This window comes from Cupressus sempervirens, chromosome 1 (genome assembly GCF_028749045.1).
Source record: "Cupressus sempervirens isolate cs-2001-9-10 chromosome 1, ASM2874904v1, whole genome shotgun sequence".
NCBI classification, from domain to species: domain Eukaryota; kingdom Viridiplantae; phylum Streptophyta; class Pinopsida; order Cupressales; family Cupressaceae; genus Cupressus; species Cupressus sempervirens.
In genome coordinates, this window is record NC_143118.1 from 597,668,628 (window position 1) to 597,682,553 (window position 13,926).

The window sequence follows — 13,926 nt, forward strand, 5'->3', positions numbered from 1 at the left end:
GACAAAGTCATAATGAGCTCCTTATCCTTCCATACAATAAAAATATGAAATACTTTCTCCTCAGAGAATATATATCTGAATGTCCGAAAATTGAATTTTTAAATCATGAATATGTTGTGATTTACATCATATACTTATACATGGGTGAAAAAACACGAATATGAATGGTTGCATCTTTTAGATGGTTAATAATCATATGGTTTAATGATCATTATTCTTTAATCATATCGGGACCACAGACTTTGTAATTATAATTTGTAAACTACTTCAAAAATCGTTCCACATAGGAAATCATCCCTGTCTTTTGCTTCGACATCTATGAAGTTGTATTCCTTTGCAAAACTTGTCGAGATTGTCTTTGAAATACTTCTTAATCTTACTTGGTTCATGCGCACATTATTTCCATAAATGTTATGATATATATATATATATATATATATACCCCCGATAATATTGTCCTTCCCTACGTTCACAATATCTGAGGCTGTAGAGTTGAATATCATGGGTAATGCTTCTTGTTTAATAATCAATCAATGAAGTTCCTCCTCTTCCATGTTTCACTAGTTCTCGGCATCACCCAATATCGGTTTGCTCTCGTTAAAGAAAAGAACAAATGTTTTCCCTTGATAATCATCCACGTGTCTTATTCCTCAATTACAAAATGCTCTGATTTGGACACCATGTCTTATAAATATAACTGCATATTTTCAATCTTCAATCCCTATCAAAGTAATGAAGGTATCTCTGCCTTTGCATATCTCCGTTCTGGTACATACAGCTTCGATTTGTCTGACTACTATAAATTTCTGGGTCATTTATATGATACTGTTTGTACTGCAATAAGCCTGACATTGAAATCCTTTATTAACACCTTATTGACCAAGTCTCCCTATAAGCACTGACGTCTATGCTTCAAATATTTGATTTCAATTTGCTAAAACTGATGGACAGGGTTATGTGAACATATATATGTATATATTGCTGTATCCGGTTTATAGAAGCACTTGTTTCTTTTTAACATTGTTGATATCCATAATGAGACAGCGTATCATTCCAGAATTTTGCTGAATAACTGATGGTTCTGTTTCATATAGTATCTTGTGTTTTACTTTTGCTGAGAACATCGTTCCTCATAAAAATTTGATTACTCCTGGACATAGCTGGCACTGCATATATATGTGAAGGTACCATGGAGTCTATGATGACACAATGTGTTTATTTCTAATACACCACTGATCTGAGTCTTATACTTTTGTTTTTATTTGCCGCTAAAACTCAACACTGGACTCAGTAAACACCAGCGATCTCTCTTATTGTGCACAGATTTAATTTCTTTAATTATAACAAATGCTATATACTGGTACACATGTCCAACAACTCTCACGCCTTCCAGGTCCACAAAGGTTCCTTCTCAAATCCTATATTTGTTACATCTTTGCCCGTCCATGCTGGGGAAAACTTCCTTGTCATTTTCAATCTCTGACTGTATTGGCATGTCTTTCTTAAAGGCAACACAACTTTCTAAAGGGACTGTTTCTATACCTTCAAACCTCATGTTTCAATTATCATGATCAATAATGGAGATTAAATTTTAGGCTCCATCAAGTGTATTATTAGATCTCATCGTTCTACTCCCCACAGTATATCTTGGTTGAGTATGGGGCTCATCCTTTCAGACTTGGGACTATCTTTGATTTAGTTTGGTTTCTCCATCTGCTTTGAGGCTTCACAAACTCTACTGAGGTTTATCATAGATGTTCTTATTGTGCCTACTGCTCTTCCAAGATGGTTGTTGGAACTGATCCTGCTGGTAGGGCTCATTGTTGGTTCGCCCAAGACTCTTCTCTTTCGGGCTCGATTGGGATTGTGATGGACCACTTCCCCCCTTTCAATTCTCTTTGGATGGCCCCACTCACCTCCTTCCCTCCTGGTAGGAGCTAAATGAGCAGGTTAGGCTTGATATCTATAGGCAGTATATTATCACGACATGGAGTAACCCTCCAAGGGGACTCCCCCCGAAGATGGCCTTCTATGTTGAGCACTACATGATTATTCAAGACGGGATTATTGTAAGCCCCTAGTATCTCACTCGTTGTTGGACTCATGCCCTTTGTATCTCTCTAGGATCCTTTAGGATGGGCTTTCATCAACTACGTATTCAGATTAACCATGAGATTGATAAGAAGGATAAGCCTTGTCTTCTCTACCCCCTTGGGGACGGAGTCTAAGACCCATTTTATCTTTCGATGCCCTACTTATCATGAGATCGGAGGGAGGTTTCACTACTTATTCAAAGAGTACAGGGTTGTGTCTTCTTTCTTCATCTACATTGACAAATACTGCCTTCCCCTGTATCTCCAGGACACCTTACGGCTTTTTGATCATACCTTGATGTCCTTGTTTCTGTTGAGGCATACCTCTAACCAGCTCACCATCGCTTTCTTCGTGCCTAGGTCTCCTACCCGAGTGAAGAAGTGGCCTCCTGAGCATGTTTCTTCATATCACATCAGATCTATGAGGCTGTGCAGAGGACACACTCAAGAGCTTCAGCGTTCTTCCAATGGCCCCTTCAAACATTCTACGATACAACCTCACCTGGACCCTATCCCTTAGTTCTGGCCTACTTCTCGTTTGTGAGGAGTATTTAGTTCTTTCTAGTTCTATTTTTTTTCTTGCTTGCGCTTTTCACAATCATTGTTTGGTGCTCCTACTACAGGCTGTTGTCTTGTTGTACGTTTTTTAGTCCCTTAGACCCTTGTGGTCTCTTGTTGGACATTAATAAATTTATCTTATCTTTAATCAAGGTTCATTATAACTACTTCAAATAAATGGGTGACCAATATTGTCTTCTTATTTGAAATATCCCAAACCGGATATTTACTTGATTTTTTCTCAAACAATATATTCAAAACTTAACATAGGCAAATATATTATGAAACATCAATATAGAAACCAATAGATTCTCAAATAGTTATTAACCCGTTCGTCCTCAAAATAAGATTCAGGATTCAAGCATATGGAAATGCGTTACAAACCGACAAAATGAAACCAATAAACTCTCATAAAACTCCTTAAAACAATGTTATTGCATTATACAACAACAATACAATAACCAACATTCAAAATCCAATCTTAAACACAAAATTTACAGTCAAATTGGAACACTAAGATAAGAACTTGAAAGTGCATACCAGACACCTGAAGTGATGTCTCCACAGACAATGGGTTTGCATACACTGTCTGTCGGCACGAGGGGTTACATCCTCACATTGGCTAAAAGCTGAAGCTTTCCGAATACTCTTGCAAGAGAGAAACTGAAAACTAAATAATAAATCAAGCATACAAATGACTCCTTTTATTCTCACAGTTGTGACTCTTCGACTTCCCTCCTGGCTTTTCGTCTTATCTTTCTTTGTCATCTTTAGCCCACTTTGAATATTAAATTGACCCTTTATGATAAGAGTCCATGCTTTCATAGTCAATTTTAATATCATATAAATGTGTCCTTTAATATTTCTAATGTCTCGGGACTCTTCCATTCAACCAATGGTGGTGTGGCCTTCTTCAAATCTGCAAGGCGCTCATATCCCCAAAGCAAAATAGGGTTGGAAAATGATCATGGAATACCTAACTAAGCACATTTGGGTGACGGAGGAGGATGAACGAGGCTTTATGAAGACCACGCCGAGGAAGAGCACACTAGCCCCTGGACAACAAATTCACCATCAGATTGCGAAGAAAATCTCACTTGCATGAGGGCACGTCCACAACAAAGGGAGTTTAGGTCAATGCCTCTCTGCTTATCGATGAGGGGAAGAAGGGCAATGGAAAGCGCTGCAAGGTGAGTCAGGGGTTCTCGGTGATGGATGACCGCTCAACCCCAACTTTTACTCATGAGGAAGTGGCAAATTGGTTCAAGAAGTAGCCGGAAACGAGGGTGGTGGTGGCTCTTTTTTGTCTTTGTAGATTGGTTTAATGTATGGGTGGATGATTTGTACTTTCAGAGTGTTTATACTTTGTCTTTTGTTTATCTAATCGTATCTGTAAGGGCAGGGTAAGGGTAGTTTAGACTATAAGGCTCTTAGCCATATTGCCATAATGTACTCTCTTTATCAATATCAATACAAAATAAATATTACCTATCAAAAAAAAAAATTCTAATGTCCCAAAAAGGGGACGTTACAAATCTCCCCTCCTTGAAATTGCTTGTCCTCAAGCAATTAGTGTCAGGATCCCATATGAATCTATAGGTTGCTCTACAACCCAAACTGAAAACAAATCCTGTTATACTGTGAAGCAAGGTGTCACTCTGCAATCCATCCGTCAACTGGATACCTGGATCCCATTTAACTCTACAAAGAAACGTTGCACCTGTAAACTATACAACTCTGATCATCATCGCATCTAGCCTCAAATTGAGTAGAACTACAACAAAATCCTCAACCAGACATAGATACATACTATCAACACCTGGATCCCAAACCCTGTTGTCATAACCAGCTGATATGATGAGGTAGAAATATATCAATGAACTATGCATAACCCAGTAGATGGTGACGACCCAACCTAAATAGAGGATGTAAGAAACAAGCCACTCAAAAATTGAGAATAACACCATGGGTGCATCAAATACCATACTATCGTCATCAATCTAGAGAACCTCCGGGTACATAGCTACTATGAATAAGAGTGAAACTGAAAAACCGTTCCTTGTGATTGAAACGTAATTCTCATCAATACTCCACCAAGATCTATTCAATGGTTGATGTAGGAAATGCATCCAACTCCTATATGGGGTGAAATCAGAAACCATATTTGGACTGATCCAATGACAAGCGATAGTAGTCAATTCATTACTCTCATCATGTGACCAAGATTCGCTGCTAGGAACTGTGCCAAGATTCCATATTCTGAAATTAGAATCATCTTCTTTATGACAATCAAAAGGAGTTCCCTCATCTATCTCAAAAAGGGGATCATTAGAAGTCCAATCAGGATCTACTTCAAACAAATAGTTCTCTACAAGCTAATTGTGATCTTAAGTTTTAGTACTTGGTTATTTGGAGCAGCTATCCAGGTCATACGTCTGTTGAATGCTATCAAGTTCATCAATAACTTCTTGGAAAAACTCCTGCCTTGCTTTACCCTCATGTTTCCGAGAGTGATTTGTGATCCTAATCTAATTTTCTACTTCCTGAAGAGAAATCCGAGCCTCATCTAACGCCTCATGAGTATACTTAAGCTCTCTATTGAGCTCCACAATCTCATTCCCTCCTTTATTTGATTGATCAATATGTATTTCAGCAACCTTAAGAATATAATCCCTATCAAAAAGCAAATAATCTAATTTTATAGTTTCAAAAGTTGTTTTGATGATCTGCCAATAAGTAACAAGCCATTCTCCTTCCACTTCCCTTTGAATCTTCCTATAGAGATCTTCAACTTGTGAGTGCTGTCATAATGTACCAAAGATGCCACAAACATGTCTTCACTAACCTTTAGCTAGTTCTTTAAGGTATGCATTTCATTATTGTCATGTTGAAGTGGTTCATCATCTTGCAATGCCATCTTAGATTGTTCCTCGAAATTCATGTCACAGGCATCAGAAATATATAGTTCATCATACAAAGGTTCCAACCTGCTATTACCTCATGTGCAACCAACCTCATCAACCTACTTGTCAAAGCTAACTTCCAAATCACCAACGTAGAAACTTGTACCCTGTAATGTCCCCATCTTTTTAGCATCTTAGTGGAGTTCTTAGCCTTGACATTCTCCGAAGGCTAAGTAGAGAAATAAAGAGAAAATGATTAAATTAATTTCTTATAAAGTGATTAAATAAATTAAAATAAAAAGGTGACTATATTTAATTAATTTAATTAATTGAGAGTGCATTAAATATTGGAAGGAGGAAACTTCTAGTAATTTAATTTTCTAGAAGCACAATTAATTATTGTATTGCAAGAGAGAAGCTTCTAGCGAGTGCATTAATTATTGGAAGGGGGAAACTTCTAGTAATTTAATTTCTTAAAAGCACATTAATTATTGGAAAGGGAGAAACTTCTAGAGAATGCAATTATTAAATATTTTATTTCCTTCTAGAAGGGTGAAGGAAAAGTATAAATAGAGGTAAGAGCTTCATTGTTTATCATCCGATTATTGTGAATTGCAGTTGCTATTAAGTTGAGAGAAGAAACTAAGGTTTCCGATTTCAGTCAACCATTGGAGAACGTCAACTCTTCAGTGTTGCAAACATTTGAGGTGGTGAAATATCTATTGAACTTGGCATTCAGGAGAGCTTCAATTCAGGAGTTCTATTTGTGCTTAAATTGGAGAATAGATTTTGGCTGCTACAGTACACATGCATGATGTCGTGTTGTAGTATCTATGTTTGATTCATTTCCATTCTTGGGCATCACTATTATCAGGTTCCTCTTGTAACTATGAGTAGTCATCATTGTACTACATAAGCATATGATTTTGCTGTGATAATTCAGAATCAAATTTTGACATTACTATAGTCATTATTGTATGTCAATTGTTTTGCATTTCATATCTAGTTTCCATGTATTTGCATTGAAAATACCAAAAGAATTGCACTTGCATATTAGTTCCTTGTAAGAGGATATTACATTGGTATTAGAGCTTGCTTGAAAAGTTTGACAAAATGTCGAACACTAAACTAGAGAAGATTTTAGTGTTTGAAGAAGTTATAACTTGTTGGGGTTATTACATACCTTGTGTAACATCTTCTACGTGATCCCGAGAGGGCTGCAAATCAATAGTAGTTGATTGCTCTTCTTTTTCAAGACCCTCAAATTAGATGTCTTGGGTCTACTGGAACTTCTTCATACACATTTTTGCACTGGTCCTTTGCAAGGAGATCCTGGACCAGTTTCAAATACTTCCTTTTTGTCATATCAGTCTCATTTTGCTGCCCTACATGAAAATCCATGTAATCGCTGAAAGGTTATTTCGTTCTGAACTCGGGTGGAAATTTTTTTATACTCTCTATAAATGTAGAGTATTTCTGCCCTTATTTCAGATTGATCATCGACATTTCTGCTCCCAAACTCACAATTTCCATTATTCTCCTAGTGCTCCTTGTGAGTATTTTGACCAAGTTGTGTTGCCATGTTCGTAAAACTTGGAATCACGTTTACCAATTCCAAGGAAAGTGATACATTGAAGGGCATAGAAGTGAATCCTGTACTATGAGTTTCTGCTCTCATGCCAAACACTATTACAAATTATAGAATTTATGATTATTTACAATGAGCTCTAGGTTTATATGTTTAAAAAGTTTCTAGGAACCTTTCCTTAACTGCATAGAAATGAATCTTCCACTTTGAACTATCAAAAAAGCATGCAAGAGCATAGAAAAAAATGATCTTTAGTAAACTGTTGCTACTACATCTATTGGTTGCTCCTAGGTAGTAGTGAATCCTCGATTTCTTCCATTGATATAATTGTATAAGTCTTTGTTTTGATCTGGATTCTTTACACATGCTTTTATGTGCCTTTATAACTTTATTTTACTTTCATATTGATGGTTGCCTGTATTGTGGTATTGCAGGACATTTCATTTTTTTGCCACCATCTCTTTGTATTTAATAAATATTTTCCTTTAACCCTTTGGAGTTATACTTCATTGGATGGGATGTTACAACATCAAATCTGCAGTCTATGGACCTTTTACCTTTGATAACTTTCTACCAGGCCCTTAATGTAACACTGTTAGGAGTGCTTGAGACTTACTCTCTTATTTTATGGGACATCAAGTCTTACAACCTAAACTTTTTATTTTGCCTTAAGCGCAAACCCCATCAATGCTGCTCTGACCAATGGTGCGAATCCATAACTGACACCTCAAAAAGCTACCCTGTGAAGTCTGTAAATGTAGACTATTCAATTCGCTTAGTTGACATTTCATCTGATTGTTTTTTCACAGTCAATGATGAGATTGAGGAAAAGGAACCCACCAGCTATTGCTTTGAACTTATTGAAGATTCATACTTGCATTCACCCTGTTTGGTAGACAATGATTGACAGTCGTTGAACTTTTTTTGAGATTTCAGTGGCTTGCCTGTCACTGGATTAGCATGATTTCTTTGTCACATTTAACTCAACAGTCTACGGATTAACTCAATAAGATTCTATGAACCTTAAGCCTTTGATAAATGATTTGAATTCAATGGTTCAATGAGAGATTATGCCTGTTCTAGGTATAACCAAGCCATAGTTTTGTAAAGAATTTGGATATGAGCTGTATCTCCATAACACTTTTTGAAACTTATATGATTCTACAACTTCTTTAGCTCACGATACTCTCTCCTGCTTGTTTGCTTATGTTTTCTCTGTCTTCAACCAGTGGCATGCCTTTTCATGCACTGATAGTGCTACATCAACTTCATTCACCCCAAAATTCGAAGGTGAGAGAAGAAGAATGTCAAAAGTCTAGTGAGTAATATGGGTGACGTTCCAACCTAAGATTGATAAACCCAATGGCCACTTGCTCTACTATATGTTACCTTCTGACTGTCCTTGAATAGTCACACAATGTCCACGTCCTCCAGTGATGTTATTATTCTCAACCCGCAAACTACTCTACTTCGTGATTCCTCAAACTGCCTTCTTGGTTCCAAACGATGTTATTACGTGGTTCCTTGTAAAATATCCTAGGCTTGATGAAATACGTGTCTTCTAGAAAACACTGCCTCTTCTTCCTCTGTTGGTGTTATTACACGAGTGGAGGCATTACATAATTGAGTGTTGTAATGGTGGTCCACCAGCGGTTAATGTAATGTTGTTGAACCCAATACAACAATTCCCATGACATTACACTTAGCTACTAGAGACACGTGGACCATAAACTTGTATCTGCTCAATCATTACGGGAAAGATTGCTTCCAAGTAACGTTTCCGCAAGGAGCATCAATGAAATACAATCTTTCCCAGCCCAATGTTATCCGCGACTACCCAGATATGATAACGTTTTCAAGATAATGACACAGTGATGTTCAAGAATAAGTTGATACTACACAGACTTACCAGTATAATAATCTTTCTTATAATTTCTGTAAGAATCCCCCTTAAATATTAAAAGCAGTTGGACTTCTAATCAAGGAATTTTAACAAATAGTTGGCATACTTGTCTATTATCAACTATTGATGTCACTATAACATTGCTAATGATAGTAACCAAATTGCAAAAACTGTTCCACAAATTGGATTTATTTGTTTGCAAGCTATTACAATGTTGGTATGTCAGTATTTATCAGAACTACAAAACCCGAGTTATGGAAATTAATCAACAATATTTCCCACACTGCTTTGACAGTCAAACTTCAACGCATCAAGGAAAATCATGCAAAGACCAGCGTAACTAATATGTAATATATGGGTAGAATAACATACAGTCTAACATCAATAAATGAAACCGTCTACTGAAAAGAGACTACCCATGTTGCTGAATGAGAGGGCACCCATGTTGCTGGGAAAAGATATTACTAATGTTGCTGCCGTGTGAAGTCCCATTATACCACCAGAGAATCTCCCACAAACATTCCCAACTTGCGTGTCTCGGCCTCATCGTTATTCTTCTACACTTGTAGCTGATGACTGTAGATGATTGCTACTGCGTGAGTCCACTATGGAGATGAGTATAGTGTCAGCCAGTTACTTCCAACTCCACGCTTAATCCAGGTGACTATTCGCTGTTAGTAGGATTCTGACTTGGACCATAAACCCCCACTAAGGGAAGCTTACACCACGTAAGGCATTCCTCTACAACCACGGCTATGGAGTGATTGTTCTCCTATCTGCTCATTGGCTCACATCTGTTCTTATTGACCCGTACATTGCTAGCCCAGTCGGGTATCTTCAAGTCACCAATTCTTTTCTCCTGTTGTACGCATTTACTTATAAACTTCACGCAACCCTCAGAAATCACAGCCAAAAATATCACTTCTGACAAATCTCCATGAGCCATTGATAGCCTCCAATATCATACACTTCAAACAAAAGCTATGTTATATTTGCGTAGCACTGAGAAATAAATGGGTTGTATTTCAGAATAGAAAATCTTTGTTTCTTCACAACTACCAGTGATCAAAAGAGAAAATCATTCCTAAATCTGTAACTTCGTCTCACATGAAACCTCTAACTGTACCCAATAGGATGGCAGGTTTGAAGCTCTGATGCCATTGAAATATCCCAAACCGGATATTTACTTGATTTTTCCTCAAACAATATATTCAGAACTTAACATAAGCAAATGTATTACGAAACATCAATATAGAAACCAGTAGATTCTAAAATAGTTATTAATCCGTTCGTCCTCAAAATAAGATTCACGATTCAAGCATATGGAAATGCATTACAAATCGGCAAAATGAAACCAGTAAACTCTCATAAAACTCCTTGAAACAACGTTATTGCATTATACAACAGCAATACAATAACCAGCATTCAAAATCCAATCTTAAACACAAAATTTAAAGTCAGATTGGAACACTAAGATAAGAACCTAAAAGCGCATACGAGACACCTGAAGTGACCTCTCCACAGATAATGGGTTTGCGTCCACTATCTGTCGGCACGAGGGGTTACGCCTCACACTGGCTGAAAGTTGAAGCTTTCCGAATACTCTTGCAAGAGAGAAACTGAAATCTGAATAATAAATCAAGCATACAAATGAAAGAGTCTCTTCTCCTTTTATTCTCACAGCTATGACTCTTCGACTTCCCTCCTGGCTTTTCGTCTTATCTTTCCTTGTCATCTTTAGCCCACTTTGAATATTAAGTTGACCCTTTATAATAAGAGTCCACACTTTCATAGTCAATTTTAATATCATATAAATGTTATCTTTAATATTTCTAATGTCCCAAAAAAAGGACATTACATTATTTTTGGCATTGAAAAACGTTAGAACATTACATGCTATACTTTTGACTAGTAATAATGAATGTCTTTCTCTCAAGGTCAATTATAGACTTCCAAACCTAGGGAGGCTGTTTTTTAATAATAAATAAACACACTCCTCATCCATCCATTGAAGTGTTTTCAATTATCCTTGATCGCTGGAGAACTTTCTCTCTTTAAAATGTGACTACACTCATTTCCACTTACAAGGAATATGTTTCACAATCATGTCTTATAACACTGATATTATTAATTAAAGTTTCTCTTTTGTATTCAATAATCCTGTTATTCACTTTTTTAATTATGGACATGATAACGGCTATTCTGGATCCATGTGGAATATAATTCAGCTTAAAAGTAAAGGGCAAAGAAGTTCAAGTCTTTTCTCAACAAAGAACATACTTTTAATTTGTTATTAATATGATATGCTTGGACTCTAATCAACTCTGTGGAATCAAATAATGTTCAGGCTATGTGCTACCAAAAGGACTTCTAGTAACTACCGAGCTCCTCAACAAACAGCTATTGGACTGCAAACTATATATCATTTTCATGGAGCTAGTAATTTCCATGGGATTTCAAACTAAGAATTGGGTCCCAGTGAGCTATTAGAAATAAAAAAACAAAAAAACAAAAAACAAAATTGAGAAAATCGATGGCATATTCTCAAATATTATCAGCTCATATCTTCCCAATTCTGACATGGATCACTCAGGATGGAAAAAAACAAATTTATAAATAGATTTATAGATTGAATTTTAGGAGCAATTCTCTTAAAAAAATGAAACATACTGATATAACAAAAAGTAATCAGCAATGGATGAATATAATGTGTAAATTTCACCACCTGCTTTGATATTGAAAAAATGTCGGTACAGATTACAAGAAAAAATCAATCACAGAAAGGAATGAATTTGTAAAATAAATGATACCTAACAGAAGTAAATCTAAAGTTTACCCGTTTCCAGCAAAGTCAAAGCGAAACACACTGATTCCTTTATTTGCGATTGCAGATGCCAAATTTACTAAAATGTTATCATCCTGAAAAAATAAATTGGATCAAACATTTTACAATAGTTACACTTGCAAAGATGAAAATTGGATCGAACACATAACAATCTCACACAAAATTTATTCGGTTCAGTTTACAAGAATAAAATTGTAGATTCAAGAAGTAATATCACAAAATATTCCATAAACAGGTTATGATAAAAAATACTAATGATGATAAAATATACATTCTTACTATCACAAGGAAGGAGATAAAAGTTAATATAATAATACCAAGAGAACAAAATCAGCCAAAAAAGGGTTTAAGACAGTCAAATAAAAATTGCTTGCTGATACTATTGTTACGTAAATCATAAGATGTTTTCATGACCACTGCAAGTGATCCGCATTTATATTTCCATTGACAGATTTTGTGTATGATGTGTTTTATATGCAAGCACCAAAATACTTATTATGCATTTTATCCATCCTGACTTAAACAGCAGTGTTTGCAATATGCCTCTCAAATAAGATCAGCATGTGGTGCCATGAAATAACATTGAATATAGAACACTCCAATTTATTCTAAAATTAAATATCATCTCGGGATCTCCTAGGAAGCACCCATAAGACCGGAATGGTCAAGTCAAAGGGGTGGGAGAAGAGAATATCCCTGAAAGAACAAAACAGAATCAGCAATGAAAGTTATCCAAATATAAATATGCACAAAGAAAACTGAGTCAGCTCATGGTTGTCCAATATATAAACTCTTGTTGTCAAGTCGAGAGGTGGGTGATCGGGCATAATTAGTAGCCCACTAAAATCCTTGGCCAAGGTAGCTTAGTGGCATGCTTGTCAGAGTGATTACCAAAGGTCAGAGTGTTAGCTGACAAAGGGGAGGTTGATGGAGGATATCCATAGCCTTGTCTGCTACTTAGCCGACACTCTTAACATCGGAATGCTCAGGAGGCAGGACTGTGGTGCTCCAAGCCTATACCTCAGGTAGAGAGGGCCTTTCTCAAAAGAGATTGTATGGGTATAAGTAAAGGTCCATGGTTGGGAAGTTAAGCCCATGGCAATGCTTATCCTCTCCACCAAATGTCGAGGCTTGCTCAACATAATATCAGGCATCTGCTACATATATGTTACTTGATTCTTTTGTACTTTTCTTTATCATTGTCTCATATATATATATATGTCAGGCAGGTTATTCAATTTGAATTTTTCGTCATGCTATCCTAAAAGTTTATAATAGATGTGGAAAGATAATAATAATGGAAGTTAAAACTGTATCTCATGTGAATTAGATTAGTTTATAACTGTATTTCTTGTGAACTAGATTTGTTCCTTATTAGTTTCCTTGATGAATTGTAACATCTGAATAAGTTTGTTAAATTTCTTTTTCATGTGAAGCAACTGTTATAATTGTCACTTTGTCATAGTGTTATGAATATGGTTTACCTTAAAATATAATTCTTTAATGGCTGCGGGAAAATAGCATGTTACATGATTAAAGCAGAGATCCATACATATACATCAACATATGGATTTATGTAATCAGGAAACACAGTACTTCTAACAGCATCAAATGAAGACCAAGATTGAAAGCAAGAATGAATTTTAAAGTAAACAAAGCTACTCCGTGAGGTAGTATCTCAATGTTACACAAAGTATGTTAGATAACTGAGAGGGGTGCTTATCCTCAGGCCCTTTTAAACAGTTCACCACACTTGTACCAACTTAAACTTATCAGCAATTCCACTCGGTAAACGCAGTAAACTTAATCAACCTTATGCAGTAAACTTCCTATACTTCCTATACCAGGTATCAACGTCATTAACCATATTACAATAACAATGATCGTTTTAACACATAAACAAAAAATAACATGTAAAACATTCATGCACACATTAACACCAATATGTTTAACGTGGAAACCCAGATAGGGTAAAAACCACTCAAATGAAGACCAAGATTGAAAGCAAGAATGAATTTTAAAGTAAACAAAGCTAC

The 13,926-nt window shown here is 36.1% G+C and overlaps 1 protein-coding gene across 3 annotated transcripts in view; it reads right to left on the reverse strand.

The window, feature by feature from the left end:
- The window catches only part of LOC149578856 (putative uncharacterized protein YDL057W), a 143,535-nt gene that overhangs the window by 98,049 nt on the left and 31,560 nt on the right, over nucleotides 1–13,926 (reverse strand). For all 3 annotated transcript variants that reach the window (XM_089832161.1, XM_089832170.1, XM_089832176.1), the window contains one exon: nucleotides 11,882–11,964. In XM_089832161.1, coding sequence (XP_089688287.1) covers nucleotides 11,882–11,964 — 83 coding nt within the window. The remainder of the gene's footprint in view (nucleotides 1–11,881; nucleotides 11,965–13,926) is intronic.